The sequence below is a fragment of the Fusarium solani genome (genome assembly GCF_023522795.1).
Source record: "Fusarium solani strain SB1 chromosome Unknown bctg00000000, whole genome shotgun sequence".
Classification (NCBI taxonomy): Eukaryota; Fungi; Ascomycota; class Sordariomycetes; order Hypocreales; family Nectriaceae; genus Fusarium; species Fusarium solani.
The window spans coordinates 163,204-182,154 of record NW_027072157.1 but is presented as its reverse complement, the minus strand read 5'-3'; the positions used below and the strand labels follow the sequence as shown (position 1 = coordinate 182,154).

The 18,951-nt window shown below is 50.6% G+C and overlaps 8 protein-coding genes across 8 annotated transcripts; 4 read left to right on the top strand and 4 right to left on the bottom strand.

Annotated features, from left to right (window-relative positions):
* Positions 1-565: 565 nt before the first annotated feature.
* MRS44_000052 (uncharacterized protein) lies at positions 566-2,275 on the bottom strand (the record flags this gene model as incomplete). The annotated part of the gene is made up of 5 exons (XM_046272910.2): positions 566-811; positions 858-1,717; positions 1,776-1,922; positions 1,972-2,040; positions 2,092-2,275. 5 exons carry the CDS (start codon positions 2,273-2,275, stop codon positions 566-568), a joined length of 1,506 nt encoding a protein of 501 aa, XP_046129830.1.
* A 535-nt stretch (positions 2,276-2,810) lies between these two features.
* On the top strand, positions 2,811-3,777 carry MRS44_000051 (uncharacterized protein; the record flags this gene model as incomplete). The annotated part of the gene is made up of 4 exons (XM_046272911.2): positions 2,811-2,872; positions 2,945-3,181; positions 3,240-3,538; positions 3,593-3,777. The coding sequence occupies 4 exons, from the start codon at positions 2,811-2,813 to the stop codon at positions 3,775-3,777; spliced, it is 783 nt and encodes a 260-aa protein (XP_046129831.1).
* A 3,860-nt stretch (positions 3,778-7,637) lies between these two features.
* On the top strand, positions 7,638-8,717 carry MRS44_000050 (uncharacterized protein; the record flags this gene model as incomplete). The annotated part of the gene is made up of 1 exon (XM_046282202.2): positions 7,638-8,717. The coding sequence occupies one exon, from the start codon at positions 7,638-7,640 to the stop codon at positions 8,715-8,717; it is 1,080 nt and encodes a 359-aa protein (XP_046129833.2).
* Positions 8,718-9,457: 740 nt separating this feature from the next.
* MRS44_000049 (uncharacterized protein) lies at positions 9,458-10,722 on the top strand (the record flags this gene model as incomplete). The annotated part of the gene is made up of 5 exons (XM_046274027.2): positions 9,458-9,489; positions 9,542-9,661; positions 9,715-9,913; positions 9,963-10,366; positions 10,416-10,722. 5 exons carry the CDS (start codon positions 9,458-9,460, stop codon positions 10,720-10,722), a joined length of 1,062 nt encoding a protein of 353 aa, XP_046129834.1.
* A 178-nt stretch (positions 10,723-10,900) lies between these two features.
* MRS44_000048 (uncharacterized protein) lies at positions 10,901-12,504 on the bottom strand (the record flags this gene model as incomplete). Its single annotated transcript, XM_065624067.1, has 2 exons — positions 10,901-11,710; positions 11,749-12,504. The coding sequence occupies 2 exons, from the start codon at positions 12,502-12,504 to the stop codon at positions 10,901-10,903; spliced, it is 1,566 nt and encodes a 521-aa protein (XP_065479621.1).
* Positions 12,505-13,564: 1,060 nt separating this feature from the next.
* On the bottom strand, positions 13,565-15,042 carry MRS44_000047 (uncharacterized protein; the record flags this gene model as incomplete). The annotated part of the gene is made up of 4 exons (XM_065624060.1): positions 13,565-14,146; positions 14,223-14,459; positions 14,514-14,797; positions 14,865-15,042. The coding sequence occupies 4 exons, from the start codon at positions 15,040-15,042 to the stop codon at positions 13,565-13,567; spliced, it is 1,281 nt and encodes a 426-aa protein (XP_065479620.1).
* Positions 15,043-15,898: 856 nt separating this feature from the next.
* Positions 15,899-16,813, top strand: MRS44_000046 (uncharacterized protein; the record flags this gene model as incomplete). The annotated part of the gene is made up of 5 exons (XM_046282203.2): positions 15,899-15,940; positions 15,994-16,152; positions 16,202-16,308; positions 16,361-16,677; positions 16,731-16,813. The coding sequence occupies 5 exons, from the start codon at positions 15,899-15,901 to the stop codon at positions 16,811-16,813; spliced, it is 708 nt and encodes a 235-aa protein (XP_046129837.2).
* Positions 16,814-17,056: 243 nt separating this feature from the next.
* MRS44_000045 (uncharacterized protein) lies at positions 17,057-18,657 on the bottom strand (the record flags this gene model as incomplete). Its single annotated transcript, XM_046279595.2, has 4 exons — positions 17,057-17,613; positions 17,667-17,950; positions 18,004-18,219; positions 18,260-18,657. 4 exons carry the CDS (start codon positions 18,655-18,657, stop codon positions 17,057-17,059), a joined length of 1,455 nt encoding a protein of 484 aa, XP_046129838.2.
* Positions 18,658-18,951: the final 294 nt, after the last annotated feature.

Sequence of the window (18,951 nt, the reverse complement as noted above, 5' to 3'; positions counted from 1 at the left end):
AGCAGAGAAATTGATCCTGAATTTCTGACAAAAAGAAACATCCTGTGTGCACATCCTTTATCTCGCCACAAGCCCGTGGATCTTGTTAGTTACCGGGCACCTCCTTAGCTCGGATTCTAGGGGTATGATACTGAAAAATTCTCACTGAGGACGCCCGATGTGCCCCGTATATGCTCCGTGACGCCTTGTCTTACGCAGAGCTGGTCAAGCAGCCCAGGTGTATGTTCTGGCATTCGAAATTGGCTTCAATCCCCATACGAGGTTTTGAGGCTAAGATAACTTTTGTTGCATCTCGAACCAGTGGCTGAAGCAACTCAGGGGTGGCACAGAGGTTACAGGAGACAACATGTTGTTGGCGATAATGGCACTTGTTTGTTTAAAAGGGGCGTTGACCGCGTTGACACTGAGTATGATTACCCATAAATGGCTGTGTTAAAGCCCAATGCCGTATACACAGTAAAAATAGTACGATTCTCGGCTTGCGTATTGAAAGATTGAAAGCAGTACCTATGATCACTAATACACGTCGTTGGTTGACGCAGTTGTGGGCAGACTCAATGCTGCTTCACAGCCTGCTTGAGGCTTTCTTGTTAGAAGCAGTGATCTCACGGTGGGCAGTCTGGGCATTGAGGCTTCCCTGCTCCAACGCGCCATCAATGGCAGCACGCCATCCATGAGCCCAATCAGCAGAGGCGAAAAAGACATTTCCGTGTCGACTCTGAAGTTCATCTTGATACTTTGACATGTAGCCAGGACGCCACCAAGCAGGACCACCCTTGGAGAAGGGGTCGGTGCTCCAGTTGTGCAGAATCTGCGGTATTGTTAGTATTGTACTAATAAGAGCAGGGTAGACATACTAGTCGCTTGACATTCATAGGATGAATCTTGTTCAGAGCATCGATCGTCTTTGTTGCATCGTTCTCTGGGATAAAGGTGTCACGCTCATCCGCACCAAAGGCCACGACGTGGACGTCTCCATTGGGCAGAACACCGTCGCCGTAGCCATACATCAGAAGCCCTGGGAAACGCATTCCGTTCCATCTCTCTAGCTCCTTGTTGCTGACGTCGGCATGAACCTTGGTCATGTGGTTAACATGACCGATGTTGATGGCCTCTTGGCGACGTTGCGAGAGTGGAGGAGAGAATTGGATATCCTTAAGAACATTCAAAGGAATTGTGTTGATGATCTTGCGAGCACGGAACTTGTCGCCGTTGGTGGTTGTGACGGTGGTTGGGCCATCTCCGGATGATGCCTGAACGATGGACTTGACCTGGGTAGAGAAAGCATATTCCAAGCCAGCGTTAGCCGATTCTTGAAACATGTTCTTTGCCAAGGCAGTTTGCCCATCTCGAAGCTTGTATCTCAACCAAACGTCGGTGAAGTTATCAGAGCTATGCATGAGGAGGGCATGTGAGCGGACCATGTCCCAAAGACTGGAGTCCTTCATGTGTCCTCCGGAGATGTGGAGCAGAAGCGAGACAAGAAGACCCTGCTCCTCAGCCGTAAGCTTGTGCTTGATCTCTTCAAACCGGTCGTGGCATGAGATCTGATCCCACTTCTCGACTGTAGCACGGTCCACGATAGGGTTATCGAGCTGAGCATGGGGAAGTGGGCAGATGGTACGACCAAACTGGCCGTCGACGTTGACGAACATGTCCCAGCCCTTGGCTTGCATGGCACCAGCTTCCTCATGGCTGAGCTTTCGTGGTTCGGCTCCTGTTATCACCGGATGGTCAGTGGTGAGAAAACGATGATTGAATGATAAGGGTATTACCTGGGACATTGATAGTATAGTAACCCTTGTGCATGTCGGGGCTTCCGGTGGTGATCAGGTCTCGGTCCATGTTATATCTGGTCATTTCTCGGAACAGATATCCCATGTGATGAGTGACCCAAGTTCCGCCCATCTCGTAAAGAAAGCCTCGAGACAATTGAGCAGTCATTCAAGCAATTGGACATATGAAACTCACCATCCTTCTTTGCCGTGTAGGTTCGACCGCCAATGCGATCTCTGGCTTCGAGAAGCAGAACGGAGTGGTCTAATGGCTGGTTAGACTAGAGATGCAGACGCAGGAGGTCAAGGCGCTTACTCAAGAGGCTCAAGTCGCGCGCTGCAGCAAGACCCGCATATCCGGCGCCGATAACAACGACATCGTAGACCTTGTTGACATTGTTCAAGGAACGGGCGGGAGAGATGACAGCATCGCTCTCAATTCCAGTCTTGAAGCCGGTGTGAGGCTCCCATACGTGGCCGTCTCTGGTCTTGGGGGTCATCTCGAAAGGATTATGGTAGTTCTGGTTGGAAAACGAGTCTTGGTAGTTGTCAATGGCTGGGAGAGCTTCTGTTTGGCAAGATGGAACCCAAACTGACGTATATCTGAGCTAGCTCAGTAGAGCCTCTTATCGGAAGCTTCCAATTTTTGCCGGACGGTGTGGGCCCCTTTTAGTCCCTCCGTCTTCGGCAAGGTCCGTCGTGGCTGCTGACACTTGTTGGAGAGTCGGCGATCTCGGTGGTTCGATTCCTTAATGCCTTTTTAGGAAGTAAGAGATCTCCGCATTTCAGTATACCCACTTCGGGCAGTTGGCTCTATTTCCACATTGGGTATGACCTTCAATTCTCCGCATGCATCATGAGCGGAGATGACATCGGCTTCAGATGCAGATGGAAGAGCTACTTAACGCCTCTCAATGTCCAGGGTTCAAGGCTTCATAACCGCTCTTGTGCAAGCGAAATTAGCCCTTGTTCGTCTCAGACAACGTTTATCACACTCATCTTTTAGTCTCTTTCTACTCCCATCATACAGAAGCCATGCCTGACTTTACTGGTCTCGAGCTTACTGGCAAGACTGCCATCGTCACTGGTGCTTCCCGGTATGGCATCCTTTCTCTCAGATCACGTTGCTTTCGTTAGCTCAGCTTGAGAGGCTAATCAATACTTTGCAGTGGACTTGGTGCTGGGATCGCCATCCTTTTGGGAAAGCGGGGTGCCAATGTCGTCGTTAACTATGTGTCACCTGGTAGCAAGGAGCGAGCTGAGAAGGTGGTCAAGGATATCGAGGCCAACGGTACCAAGGCCATCCTCTGCCAGGCCGATGTCAGCAAGCTTGAGGAGATTCCCAAGCTGATTGACGCCGCTCTTAAGATTAGCACAACCGGCAAGATTGAGATTCTTATTCACAAGTAGGTCCATGCCTCTGGAGAAAGGGAGAGTCCAGCAGCTTACACTGTTACCCTGCAGCGCCGCTCAAGGCAATGAAGCCAACCTGGTAGACACTACTGAGGACTTTTACACACGGCACTTTGATGCCAATGTCAAGGGCCCGATTTTCTTGACAAAGGCGGCTGAGCCTCATCTGCCCAAGGGTGGTCGTATCGTATTCATTTCCTCTGCGGGAGCTCGTCTCGGTGTTGCTGGTCAAACCGTGTACGCAGCCACGAAGGCAGCCGACGAGGCGCTTGTGCGAGTCTGGGCCAAGGAGCTGGGCCAATCTCACGGCATCACTGTTAACTGCGTCAACCCGGGCCCCATTGCCACAGGTAAGAAAGATGCAACGCAGTGTTTGGCTGAACCTTGCTGACCCATCATGACAGACCAATGGTTCCAGAGCGATGAGCAGTTCCTCAAGGACATGCAGCCTCTGATTGACTCTACTCCCGCTGCGGCGCGAGTCGGTGAAGTTAGCGACATTGCGCCTCTTGTTGCTTTCCTCTGCACTGATGATGCTAAGTGGACAACGGGCTCGGTCCTGTCGGCCAACGGCGGTCTGTACAACTAGAGTAGTTAAATAGTGAATGAAGCCACGAAATATTTACGGCCAGTTTAAAAAGAAGATGAAGAACCGACTTTCCAGAGCACGCAGTAATAAAATGAGGCCTGTGACAGGGGGTAAACACTGTCGAATACGGCCTAGCTAGATGATTGTATCGTAAAAGTCTCCGTCTCAAGACAACCCCAGATGATCGCCGTGAGAATAGAATATTTCTGCCATACCCTCCATCATGCGCATATCTCAATTGCCCAATCGTCGAGATGGTGTTGTATCTTAGCTTGCCCATGACTCAACCTCCCCGCACTCTGGCTCTCCAACCCGGATCCATTATCCGCCACTCGAATGCGCACTGTCTCGCCCTAAATGTAGAAGGGTTGGCTGATGGGACTTTAGTGGACCATGCCCATTTTCCTCTCCCCACGCTTCCCGACCTTCCCTCCTCTTTCCCTGCTACTCTCTTCTCCAACTCCATCGTTCGCCGATCACGATAACTTCACCAGCCATGTCGCAGCCTCAGGCTCAAGCTCAAGCTCAAGTCAAGGCCCCTCGCGAATTCAAGTTTGTAGGCGCCTATAGCCGCAAGCGACGCCGTCGAAACGGTACTGGCCCGACTGGGCCGAAGAGCACAGCTGCTGTGACCTCGACTCCCCGAAGTGCACCTACACCCGCCGCGCCAAATTCCAGCCCTAAAGTTGCCGATGGAAAGGCAGAAAACAAAGACAAGTCGCAGAAGGGCTCGCCTCCTGTTGCGACGCATCCGCCCGATGTTCAAGTTCCGCCGCCAGACACTCCCATGATATGCGAAGAAACCGCCAACCCAGTCGACAGCGAGATGATGCTGCAGCCCGTCACCGAGGGCATGAGCCAAGGAAACGACATAGACTGGTCCTATTCAAGCTTGATGAACCCATTCTTTGACCCGGGCCCATCCTTTGTTGCTCCCTTTGACCAAATGAACGGGCATCAACAGCTGCCCCTTTACTTTGGACCCGACATTCCTTTTGTGCAGTTGGATGAAAGTTCCTCTGCCGACAACTCTCCCCAGGATAACTTCATCGGACCCAATCTGCCCAACGATGGCAACGGGGCCAATGTTGACTGCGATGCCGATGGGCAGCCTTCAACTATAGACGAGATTGTCCTGCCATCGTTGAGCTCCCAGGAAGCTCCATGCAATATTAGCCTAACTATCACCCAACTACTAACGCGATGTTAGTATTCCATTTCTGTTATGAGCCCTGATATTCTTTCTGACAGATTAGATGATCAAGAGTTTTGCGTCATGCCCTTGACACACGATTTCGACGCCAACCCTTTCCGATTCGACGCCGAGACTGGTCGAGGCTCGCAACTCCTTCTTCACTGTATCTTGGCTCTGTCCTACAAGCACATCAACCGCGATACCGGCTCTTGTGCCAGTGAGGCCAAAATGCATAAGAAGAAGGCTCTCCAGATGCTCAGGGATATGGAGGGCACATCGCAAGCGTCGCCAATTGAAGCGACCTTTCTTGACGCTGTATTGATTCTCATGACATTGGATGCAAGTTCTTCTCTCAGACATCGGTCGGATAGCCCATGCTGACTATTTCAAAGTGCGCAACCTCAGCCCATGGACCATGGACTTGGTACTTGAAGCGTGCACACAAGATGATACAGGCCACAGAGGCTTTGAATGTCAAGAAGACTCCACGGATGCAAGCACGCATAGAGATGCTAGTCTGGTAATTCTACTCTGGTAGCATGAATACGGGGTTTGAACTTTGCTAACTGTTTAGGTGGGATGTAACTCTTGCCCTTACCAGCCGCCAAGGATGCGTTCTATCCGAGTCTACGATAATCAGTCTCTTCAACCACGACAAGGCGAGCAACGAGACCTTCTACAGCGTGTCTGGGTGTCCAGAGGCTCTGTTTCGACACATGATCCGTTTGGGATCTTACGCGAGGGAATTTGAACTGGTGGCCAACATGACATGTGTGAAATTTGACATGGGGCCAGTGTTGGGAGTGGAAAAAGAAATCAGGGAATGGACAGATCCCGAGTACGGCGATCTCCCTGATCAAATCGTCGCTGACACTCCCCCTCCGAAGGATGTGACATCGGAGAGGTCGCTCACTACAAGGAAGACCTTCATCACTGCGCGGAAGCTTGGAGATATGGCCTCCTCATCTACATATGCCGCGTCTTCAAGTGGCAGCGTGACCAACCGCCGCCGCCGATCCTGGGTTTCCTCGCGCGCAAGACGCTCAACCATGTCACATCCTGTAGATACAGCTCCATGCTTCAGAAGCAACTGCTACTACCCGTGTTTCTTGCCGGTTGCGAAACAAAGGACGAGCACTTGCGCCAGGTGGCCAGGACTTACTGCAGCTGGTGGAATGAGCGGACTCGGTATGACATGTTCCTGACCGCCAATGCTCTACTCGAGGAGGTATGGTCCAACGAGAGCCCTAACTCATGGTGGGGTTCGATCATTGACCAGAAGAGCCGGTCCAATGTTGGGACAGGAGATGCCCGTCAGTATTTGTTCGGTTGATCGTTGTTCGTTCGGAGTTGGAAGGGTCGGCGCAAGACTTGTTGATTCGGCGGGGTTGGAAGGGAAGGTTGTTTAGTGTATCTTCTCAGTACGAATGGATTCTTTTTGAGCTGTTCACTTCGTCATCGAATCGTTGTTTCCTCACTAGGTTGTCGTGAAGTCGCTGTTGTTGTCATCATGGTGCATTTGATAGGACAGGGTCGAGGCTGGGGAACGTCAACCACCAAGATGGAGGCCCCCCTTCTGTTTATCTGCAAAGATTGACGTTGGAGAGTATATGGCACACTTACATTAGCCAGCACCTGTTATAGCTTCTAGCACGACGATACGATCATCGGAACGTGCCCTGACGGGGATGGGGCATGCAACGGTATGTTGAAACTGCAAAAAGAAAAGGAAGAAGAGAAGAAGTTTGGAATCGGAGATTACTCTGGGACTGTGAGATTTTATTGATTTCTAATTTCTTTTTTTGGAAATGCCTTCTACAATTCTCGCATCTGCCCTTTCGGCCATGCACACGCTGATTTGCCAGAGCTGAGGTACGTTTCGGGAAAAGGAACGGCCCTTGCATAGCCAACACTCCAGGCATACTGTAAACCAGTGTCTGGGCCTTGACCGGTCAAGTTCGTCGTGTCCTAGGGACGCTCTGGCGTGCCTCATTGATCCATGTTGCTCTAACCAAGGTCGAGACCCCTGAAGGAGGAAATGGATCGCGAACAAGCCATTCCCTGGACATTTAGAGACTACGCCCTAACAAAGCGAAATGTCCAACGAGTAATTATCAGACCAGAGTCGCTCAACACCAAGCCGGGAAGTTTACGTTGTTCGGCGAAACGATGCCAGGTGTCATCACCACTCGCGAGCTGCCTTTGAAGAATGGGCTGGAAACACATCTCAGAAAGGGGTTTCCATCGAAGAGGAAGGTAGCGCGCAATTTCAATGCTGGCAAACACTCCGAAGCGGGCAGCTCGAGGCAAGTTTTGCCCATTTGGCCAGAGATACTGGATAACTAATTCCACCAACTTCATCAGGAACTTGGGTGACAACGGCCGAGGCAAACACGGCGGTCTTGCCGATGAGTCCGATCTTGGAAGTCGCATGAATGTGACCGCGTCGGTCTCGGCTAAATGAGCGTGGATCAGTGGGCCATGGCGCCGAGCCCCCAATACGCAGCAAGGGGGTGATGTCAAGATCACAATTACCCAAATAGGAAATACGCAAGATAGCTCAACCCAGATGCCTCACCTGGTGTTCTTGCTAAGAATCATCGGCAACTAAGTCACCACAGTACCTAGACAAGGGATCATCTACTTAAGCAAGGCATGATGCATCATGTATACTCATTCTCAACAACTCAAGTCACATTCACCAGCGTCATCCAACTCCCTCATCTTTGCCCATCCAGGTCGCCTACAAACAACACCAACAAACCAGCCACAATCACCAAAAATGGCCACCATGGACAAGGTTTTCGCCGGCTACGCCGAGCGACAGGCCGTTCTCGAGGCTAGCAAGAACCCACTCGCCAAGGGAGTCGCTTGGATCCAGGGTGAGCTCGTGCCCTTGCACGAAGCCCGCATTCCTCTGCTCGACCAGGGTTTTATGCACAGCGATCTGACATACGACGTGCCCTCCGTCTGGGATGGTCGCTTCTTCCGTCTTGAGGATCATCTCAACCGTCTCGAGGCCAGCTGTAAGAAGATGCGCCTCAGGATGCCTCTCCCCCGAGAGGAGGTCATCAAGACCTTGGTCGACATGGTTGCCAAGAGTGGCATCCGGGATGCCTTTGTTGAGTTGATTGTCACCCGAGGCCTGACTGGTGTGCGAGGTGCCAAGCCTGAGGAGCTCCTGAACAACAATCTTTACATGTTCATCCAACCATATGTCTGGGTTATGGACCCTGATGTTCAATACACTGGCGGCCGCGCCATTGTTGCCCGAACTGTCCGCCGTGTCCCTCCTGGATCCATTGATCCTACCATCAAGAACCTTCAGTGGGGTGACTTGGTCCGTGGCCTGTTCGAGGCTAACGACCGAGGAGCTACCTACCCCTTCCTTACCGATGGTGATGCCAACCTCACCGAGGGCTCAGGCTTCAACGTTGTTCTCATCAAGGATGGCGTTCTCTACACCCCGGATCGTGGAGTTCTTCAGGGTATCACCCGAAAGAGTGTGATTGACGCTGCTCGATCGTGTGGCTATGAGATCCGGGTTGAGCACGTTCCCATCGAGGCGACCTATCAGGCCGATGAGATCTTGATGTGCACAACTGCTGGAGGTATCATGCCTATTACTATTCTCGACGACAAGCCAGTTAAGGATGGAAACGTCGGCCCCATCACCAAGGCTATCTGGGACCGATACTGGGCCATGCACTGGGAGGATGAGTTTAGCTTCAAGATCAACTATTAGGCGGTTGACCTTATTGTATCAAAAATAGAATAAATTCATGTTCCAGGTATCTTTGATTAACAACAAAGCTCCCATATGTGCGATCATTGCCTCGTTCTGAACAACTTCTATGTCCACATAGCGAGCATGTTGCTTGAGCCGGACAGCCCTCTCCCACACAAAGTTCCTTCAAAAGTCCAAGCAAAAACTTTCCTCTTCCTCTAAACTACATGTAGCTCTTAGTGGTTAATTCTACAGAGTCGTTTTTGTCAAATCGGAACAATGGAGGTGATCTGATTCGGCAATAACTGCCTAAGTGACATCTCGGTTGGTCGAGAAACTCCCTTTGCGATCTATCCGGATACATGCCATAGACGCGCCAAGTTCTCTTAGTGTTTCTCAAAACAGATTAACTATAACGGGAAATAACCCTTGCTACAGAATGAGAAGCTATCTAAGTCAAGAGAATAAAGTAAGTGTCAAGTGGGTGGTGGTTGTGGGTCGGGCTTCTCCGAATGCTGACTTCCCCTTTCGGGAAATAGGACCAGTGGCAATTGCCGACATGATCATGCGAGTGAAGGAGTCTGGAAACATGAGGAATAAGATGTCGTTGAGAATTGGGTCCTACGAAGGGGGCATTATGTCCTTCAAATGCAGAGGCTTGCCGTGACAAAAGCTTTATGTCAGTGACTTCAGTGGGCAAAGAGAGTCCCAGTTCCCATTTTCTAAACACCCCATAGCATTACGGTACTTGTTTCATAATGTCTACAAACGACAGCATTGTCATTGTTGGGTAAGTTGCGCAGTCGGAATGGCAAGTTCATAATTGACTAACCCCCGTGTAGCGCGGGCATCATTGGCCTTGATGTCGCCCTGGTCCTTGCGGAAAGAGGCTATAGCCAGTCTATCACTGTCATTGCTGAGCACCTGCCTGGCGATACAGCTCTGAGCTATACCTCCCCATGGTGAGCAGTCCTAACTATGCACTAAAGTGAGGCGGAATCTAACTTGACTCGAGGGCCGGTTGCAACTTTTCGGCCATCTCAGGCACAGACGCCAATGCCTTAAGATGGGACAAGCTCGGATATTTTCACTTGAGCAAGTTGGCTTCTGAAAGGCCTGAAGAAACCTATGTTCGACGGACGCCGTCTACCGAGCTGTGGGATGACAATGTTCCTCACGACAAGATCAAGACTATGTCTGAGTACCTGGAAGATGTAAGGCCCACATGACATCCAACAGCCTCTCTTTACTGACCAAGACAAGTTCACACCTCTCACTGCTGAACAGCTGCCTGAGGGAGTCAAGTTCGGTGCATCCTTCACAACACTAACAGTCAATGCTCCCAAGCATCTGCTCTACCTCTACCAAAGGCTGAAGCGGGACTACGGGGTCCGATTCATTCGACAGAAGCTTCCCAACCTTCAAGCAGCCTTCTCCAGTCACTCCACTCAGATCGTTTTCAACTGCACTGGAAACGCGGCCAAGTCGCTTCCTGGAGTTGAGGACTCTAAGTGCTACCCAACGCGGGGCCAAGTTCTTTTGACGCTTGCTCCTGAAGTAGAGACGAATATCATGAGGCACGGCAAGGACTACGAGACCTATGTCATCCCTCGGCCCTATTCCAAAGGACATGTGATCCTTGGCGGATATATGCAGAAGGGAAATGGGTATGTTGCTTAACATGTTGAACTTGATCACCAACTGACCAGCTTTTAGAGACGGTGCCACTTACTCATACGAGACTAAGGATATCCTGGATCGTACAAAGGAACTTAGTACCGAGGTCCGAGAAAGTGATATTGAGGTCATCGCTGCATTTTCTGGCCTACGACCTTCTCGTGAGGGTGGTGCTCGAGTGGAACGGGAGGACCTGTCTATTACGGGCCAGAAGCGTACCGTCATCCACAACTATGGAGCAGGCGGTACTGGATTTCAAGCTGGCTATGGAATGGCAGTTGATGCCGTCAGCGCTGCTGAGCCCCTGCTGTCCGAGATTCGAGCCCAGTTGCGATCCAAGTTGTAATTTTCAGCGAAAAAGCATATTGGTGATATGCGAGGTAGGCTGCTTTGAAGTAAGCCTCAAAAAGATATGGTTCAAGCGCTTCAGATAATGTGGTTGCGGCCGCGACTACATATTTGATAGCAGGGTCTGACATAAGGATTAACATTCTTTCTCCCAATACCCATTCTGTCCAGTTATCTCATGCAGCTGTGAAGGATTCAACCTTGATTGAGCCGCCTAGTGCCTGAGTGGCATAATTGAAAATGCCAAAGCGGTAAGCAATGAAGAATGCCCAGCCATTGTATAGCTCGTAGTTCGGACCAAGTTTCTCAAATTTACTTCCGTCCCAGCTGTAGGAGAAGGCCGCCTTCCGAGACCCCGTAGGGCTTGTGTCCAACTCGGTGCGCAACCACACCTGTGTCTTGCCCTTCGGGACGTCTGCCGTGGCCTTGACCTCGCCCAAACTCTTGGTCTCTCCTGACCATTCGTCAATAATCATTCCTTGTGCGACTGCAAGGGTGGATTTGCCGTTGGATCGATGAATGCCGATATAGGCGCTCTGATCGCGGAATGCCGCCAAACCTGCTCGGTCGCCATCGGCCAGTTTGCTAAAGTCAATCTTGACGGTACCGACAGGGTGATCTCCATGGGTTCGATGAGTCAGAGTGTTCCTCGCCGAGTATATATCGTTGGTTACGCTGGCCGTGCGAAGAGTCAAGCCATTGTTGATCTCGTAGGAGGTGACGTCGGGATTATGGTTCCACTCCCAGGACGGATCAAGCGACGTGCCCTGGAAACGATCCGTCCGCCCCCAATTCTTGGTGAGGCCATTACTGCCGGAGGGAAGCGGGTACGAGGCTCCCCAACCACCATTAGCACCAGTCACGAGGACTGGGAAACCATCATCGCCCCAGCGAATTGGGGCCAAGACGGGAAGACGACCAGCAGGGTATGCCCAGGTGAAGGACATGAAGTACCACTCGCCTGCAGGAGTCTTGATCAGGCTTCCCTGGTGGGGGAATTGCCACCGCTGAGCGGGGGTGTGACGCCTTTGGCGAGGTTCTTGGATTTGTAAGGGCCGAAGGGGTTATCAGACTTCCAAATCCAAGTTGCCGAGGCATTAGGGTCATCGTTCAGTATGTAGTACTGACCGTTGATCTTGTACATGCGGTTTCCCTCTAGGCCATCAACCCCAATAGAAGTGTTGTTCAGGACTTGCTGAGATTTCACTTCACTAAGGCCGTCTTTGGAAAGCTGAGAAACTCGGACGTTGTTTGACCCGTAGACGACATACATCGTATCGTCATCATCGATCAGAATACCATTGTCGTAGTAGCAAGTCCCGCCCGTTCCAAGCTGCGCTGCCTTCTTCCAGGGTCCGGTTGGGGATGGAGAAGTGAAGACCCAGGTGTTCCAGAAGTTTGTGCAGCCGATCCAGTACCACAGTTTATTGCTCTCTCGGTATCTCAGCGATGAAGCCCAGGTTCCCCCTCTATAGGCGCGAGTGTTGCTGTTGGGAAGATCATAGCCATCTCCAAACTCTAAACGCGGGATAGAATGTCCGATAAGATCCCAGTTGATGAGATCTTTGGAGCGAAGAATGGGAGCCCCCGGGCTGTAATGAAAGTTGGACGCAGAGAAGTAGTAGAACCCATCGGGTCCCAGGAATACATCATTGTCCGGGAAGTCAGAATAGATGATGGGGTTCTGGAAATTCTCGGCTCTAGGGCCATGCGTCGGGGTCGTGACCACGAACGGGATAGTGGAGGCAACAAGACCTAGAAATAGTACAAGCGACTTCATTCTGAGGTGACTGGCTGATTGACGCTTGTCCTGTGCTTTCCCGCAGGGGGGCAGTTTGGCTTTATATCACTTGTTGTCAGGGCATGGTGTTACTAGCTCTCTTCGTATTATGTAGGTTGCATCCCCGGGTATTCCGGATAAATCCCCAACAAGGCACTATTTCCTCACAGTCTCCGAGTTCCTCTTTAGTCTCGGCTGCTTGACGCTAGAATAGGTAAACCAGCCCGACCACAACCCAAGGAAATACCGGGGTTGAGGTTAATGTATGCAGGGCTACCATACCGTAGCGAGAAGGTTCGATTTCAAACGGTGGAATTCTCACGCCACGGAGCGATGAGTTCCGCCAAACGGAGGTAGAAGCTCCGATTGCCCCAAAAGCGGCTAAAGGTTCGCATTACTTAGGCGATCCTTACGCAACAGCGGTCTCCCTAATCATCTCAAGCTGCACATCTTGCACAGGCTGATTATCAAGAAGGCATAGGGCGAGTGTGCCTCGGATATAGTCCCCGGGAACTTCTTCTCCGCCGGCGCTCAGGAAGACAAAATCTCTATCTGGTCTAGATGGGATAAGTACTTCGGCTACTCACAGGTAATAGTCCGGCCTCATCTAATTGCGACACGGACTCGTGGTGTCCCGGTTAATATGGCAAGCAGGGAATGCATGGTTTGCATTTATACCGAGCATTCACGAGGGTTAGTGGTGTTTTACCGGCGGATTCTAGCGACATAACTAAGGCATAGGTTTGGCTTATATAAATAAGCTGGTCACAGGCAGGCAAATGGACCATCATTCACCTAAAGAGGAAGTTCTAGAGTGGATTTCGGGTTTCCTAAGCAAGAAAAACAGAGAAAAGCGGCGAGATTCCGTGACTAACACTCATACGAGAAAAGTGGTACAGCCGACATGATCAAGTGAGATACACCTACCGATGACGGGGAGAACTTAGGGTTAGATTTCCAGCGGAGACGAAAATGACCGTTATACATCTGATCGCTAGTAACGATAATCTATAATTATAAACTTCTTTGCTTGGAGTAGAATGACGATGATGAAGCACCCCTAGACAAGTGCTGGGACAGCCCTGTTTGCCGAACTGAGCACAACACCGAGCTTGTGTACATAGTTGAATTCCTCCTCAACCAAATCGTTCTGAACCCAAATTCTTTGAATCATCATCTTGATAGAGTACAGCTTCCGAAAGTGAATATTCCTCTCTGTTTTGGAGATGAGGTCAAGAATCATGGTCCGTTGATCATCTGTTCGCGCCTCGCAACCAAGTATCAGGAGAGGGAAAGGCCATTGGCAATCTTCTGAATATGAAAGGATATCAAAAGACCTCTCGATCCATTCCGGAAGACGTGATCTCTCTTTGGGATTGTCTGCTGACGCACGTTTGAGGTAGATTAGGGTCGCCAGTTGGTAGAGTTCGACTGCTCTGTCGGAATTTGAACGTGATCTTTCAACTAGAGTATTATTCCCGTCCGTTGAGACGTTTATCCTCCGTAATTTCCATTCTAGGAGTTTGAGATATTGCTGGTAGTCGCTCTCGTGGAAACGTGGATCCGAGGGTTCAACGACGGTATCACACACTTCGGACAGGAGATATAAGACCTCATGCGGAGGACCTACTAGATGCGCGGGCTGTATGGCGTGTAAGATTACTAAAACGCGATGGGGGAGGGGAGTAGATAAAACCTGCCTGGGCCTCTGCGCATACTGCAGGTTGAAAGGGTTCGAAATGTGCTCCTATGGTAAAACCTGTAGCCTCTAAGAGATTTGGTTGCCAGTGACGCAAGCTGAAGCGAGCCAGCACGTCAGAGTAATGGACCCAGCCTATCAGTGTGGTAGTGTCGTTGGTTGGGGCTCTCTCGTCGAGTTTGGCGCTCTTGATGATCTTTTTTGAGCCGCATACATACCACAGCCAATGACTTGATGCCGCCGAGACTTGGTAAATCTGAGAAGAAGTATTAGTACGTACCTGTGGTATGCCAATGCTTAGGATGCATACCTCCAGAGTGCAGAGCAGCATCCCTGCAGCAATATGACGAAAGGATTCATCTGCGCCAATGACACCCTGGGTAGACGCTGCCAAGGCCCGAAGAGCCGCGATTTTGAGTCGATCTGCATGGGAGTGGTCTTTATCTCGGTGATATGATGCCAGGGCCAATGAAGATTTAAGTATTGCAGTTGCGGACGGCGTGTTGTCGGAGAGAGCCATGCGAACGAGGATCTCACGGATCTTCAGTGCGTCGTGACCAAAGGCCATAAGGGAAAAGGATGCTTGATACACAACTGCCTTATGTGAGTTTTGAACTAGTATTTGGTCCTGATTGAGGGATCTGACAATATTCGAACAAACCCATTTGCACTTGGTCCAGCATCCCACTGACCAAAGAGATTGGAGGGCTGAGAACTGGCCGAACGACCTGCATGAACTCTGTTGGTTGGTTGTCGAGATCCTTTAAGATAAACTTTCTCATAGTAGGATGCTGCTCAGTTCCATAGCCAAAATCGATGCCAGAGATCAAGGCGTGCATCTCTATGTCCCAAGTGGAAGTGTGAACAAAGTGCCGTGCATCATAGCGTCGCCTTTCTGCAGGTGCAGGCCCAAGTATCGCGCGCCGAACATCACCCTCACGCGGCCACGACAGCCGAGTCCCATAACCATCACACCTTCGGCCTGCCCTGGCGCAACGGGTGCAGGTCGGGAAAGTCCGATCACAGAGGACCTTGCGGTCTAGTTAGGAGTGTCAGTGGAGCTCGGCAACGTTCCCAGGCTTGGCTGCCGAACCTCTGCAGGTCATACACCCTCGTTGTGACATGAAGGGCTAATGGACTGGGATATGCCGATGACGATTGGGTCAATTTTGAGTTCAGAGACAATGCCTGCACGAAGGATGCGGCACTGGGTTGCAAAGCAAATCAGAAGCCGCCCTGTCGGTTTTATCGCTCGCAAAAAGTTGCCACCGAGGACTAGTTATCTCGGCGCTTCTGTGTGCGGATTTGTCATGTCGACATTCGTGGACCGGCGTGGTGAAGAAGTTGTAAGCAGCCACCCACGCTGACGTATTTTTGGCTTCATGCGGGGGAAGCTGAAATCTCAATCGAGGGCAACTATCGGCGAGCTAACATTCCCTGAGCCACATGATTGGTCGGTGGGACGTAGCGTCGTAGTCCAGCCCCAGTTCCTAGAGCCTGATGGCGATGATGCTGGAGCTCGTCAGTCACCAAGAGTTGAGCGACCGGGTGACAAAGCATGATATGAGTTGAGTATATATATCTAGGATAGAGGAACTGTATCAATATCTTTTTTGCATTCAACATCTCCGGCGAAAAAACAAGCTTCTCTTTAATCAGCACTCCACCAGACTCCACTATCACTACTCTCGTACCATGGCTTCGTATCTGGTCACAGGGGCATCCCGCGGTCTTGGGGTAAGTTGAGTTTATCTCTCAGTTATGAGTGAAATTGACTTATTATCTCTCAGTTTGAGTTCCTCCGCCAGTTGTCTGACAAGTCAGACAACATTGTGATTGGTCTCGTCCGCAACAAACAGGCTACAGTCGAAAAGATCGAGCGCGAACTCTCTGCACGGAAAAATGTGCATATCATCCAGGCCGACATCAACGACTACCAGGCTCTCAAGGTAATAGCTCCTGTTCTGACTTCACCGGCGCGCTAACATGGTATGGCAGGCTTCTGTTGATGAGACTTCCAAGATCACTGGTGGAAAACTTGACTACATCATTGCAAATGCAGGTCTAGTCTCTTCTTGGTCCGCTTACGACCCTCTCAGTGTCCTGTACGTCAATCTCTTCACTCCAGGCTCTGAGACTCTTCTGACCGCTCTATAGAGGCGAACAACCTGAGAAGCTCGAGGAGGACTTGCTTACCTCATTCAAGGTCAACGTAGTCGGCAACATCCATCTGTTCAACCTTTACGTGCCACTCCTCCTCAAGGGTCAGGCCAAGAAGGCCATCACGCTATCCACGGGTATGGCCGACCCGGATTTCGTTTCCAAGTTTTCCATTTCCGTTTCAGCACCCTATTCAATTAGCAAAGCCGCGGTCAACCTAGCTGTTTCCAAGTTCGATGCCCAGTATAGAAAGGACGGCGTACTTTTCATGGCCATTTCACCAGGCATGGTCGACACGGGCCACTATGATGACGGTCAGATATCTCCAGAGCGCTTTTGCAGAGATCACGCACTGACAGCTTTACAGCGACGGAGGAGCAGGCCCAGAAAGCGGGCGAAATGTTGCAACAGTTCAAATCCTACGCACCCAGCTTCACTAAGCTTCACTAAGCCGATAACACCCGAAGAGTCTGTCACTGCAGTCTTGTCTGTGCTGCACAAAGCCAGTATCGAAGCTGGCAATGGTGGCTCCTTTGTTTCTCACTTTGGAAACAAGCAGTGGCTGTGATGGTCGCCTTCTTGCACGATGAGTTCATCAGGTGGAGGGCAATGGAAGTTAAATTGATGAATTTCTTTGCTGTCTAAGGGCTGTGCCTCTCAGCTAGACACTCCCTCCTTCCGCTCCATAGACGTTTAACCACCATGCTGCAAGGTCAAATCTTGGACCTGCAGTTGTTCTTGTTCCATGTAGGGTCCTATTAAGTCGAGAAACTCCCCAGTGAAAATGTCGTCCGGATAAAATGGTGCCATGGCAGCCTCGTTCTCATGGGATTCGCTCTCGCGCGTCCGGAGTTCCAGCATGGCCGCAAGCTTCGTGAAAACAGTCGGTGGGCCATCTTCGTGCACTCCGGCTTCCGAGGCCACACGTCTCAAGCTCTGGCAAATCCTTTGGTCTTTGGATGCCACGGTGTCGGAAGACGTAAGCCCGTAGCTTTCTGGTGGAATGTATCTTGCGATCTTGCGAAAAGACAGGGTCGAATGCATGAGTTGATAGATCGAGGCCAGAGAAAAGCCAGTGTATTGAGTCGGTTGATATGTGAAGAGCACATTGAAGTAAGACTCGAGTGCTCTCATGCAAGCATATAAATCTGTCAGTGTGTCTTGTGAGGCTGGAGATGTGCTTGCATAGGCATCTGGGACCACAAATTCGTGGATCGCAAAAGTGGCGTAGTGAAGATGAGAAAGAACAACTGGTTGATTTTAGCGAGGGTCATGGATATATATGTGGTAGTTAAGTTCTGACCTGGTTCCTGCGATAGGGAAACTGCTTCAGCCTTTATCCGGTCCAGGTCCACTTGTATCACGCCAGCTATCCAAGCTGGTGGTGCGTTGGATGACTGAAATTGATTCCGGTCGCGGCCATCGGCGGGCGAGTAATGGGCCTTCTCGAGAACTCGTCGTATTTTAACAAGTGTAAGAAGAGTCAAGTTGCTTGTATCATTGCCTTCGTCTGCCAGGTCCTCGAGATATTTGCTCATCTCACTTGTCCAGCAGAGCCTGTCGGCCTGATGAAGATACGATGAGATTCTGCCAGTACGATTGTTAGCTGTCTTGACTCTTGTAGAGTGGATGCGACTCACACAGAGCTCAAGAAATAGCAAGCAAGAACGGCTCGACGCTCCTCAGATGTCCGGATACTTGATGCCCATGGTTGGTGAAGTCTAAGGTCAGAAGTGCCTTCAGAGATAGTGGGTGGCGCCTTGTTTAAACCAAGGTCAAATATAATTGTGGTAGAAAGTTGAATAAAAAGAGTCAAGAATGGTCGTCTCTTTACTTGGAAGTTGCCCCTAACGTTGCTGTAAGCATTCGTAAGTCTGGGAATACATACGATCCTACCATGCGATGCACACTAGAAGCCCTTGAAGCAGCTCAAGACTTCTCTCAAGCTCAGCCACCATGCTGTTTGCAACTATGCTTCGGATTTCACCGTATAACTGTTGCTGCTTAAGCGTGGATTTTACTGACACAGCGACGATGCACAGCCACAGGAAGGGTTTTGCGTCCCGTAACGAGTCTGCGGAGGATTCTTGGTCAAGCATCAAGAAAGGAAGATGCACCTGCTTAAGGGTACAAAAATCTCTTAATAGTTCTTGACTGTCAAGTACAAAGGCGAGTGTGGCAGCGGACGAGCGCTCTTTGTAGCTGCCAGGTAGAAGTGGCGGTTCTGAGGGTCGAGAAGAAGCACTCTCAGCAGGAGCTAGAGGTAAGTTCACCTGTTGTGGGTTATTGGACATGAGGAGGGAAACTAGTCCGTCAATCTTGCTTTCAAGTTGATCGCTGCGGGTAGCGTTGTCTCGTCTTCTCGCTTTCCTCCTGCGTTCTCTACTCGAGGAATCGCATTCTTTTCCTAGACGTTCACATCTAAGTCACCACGTCAGTTTTGTTGGACATGCACGGGGCCGGTCCTGGAAATCCAACCTTTCACATGATTCTCCGCCATTGGTAGCCACACATCGGGATTTGGATCGGGAACATTGGCTACACGCCGTTCCATAGGGGGTGTGTCCAGCTTGTCGGTTCATTGAAGA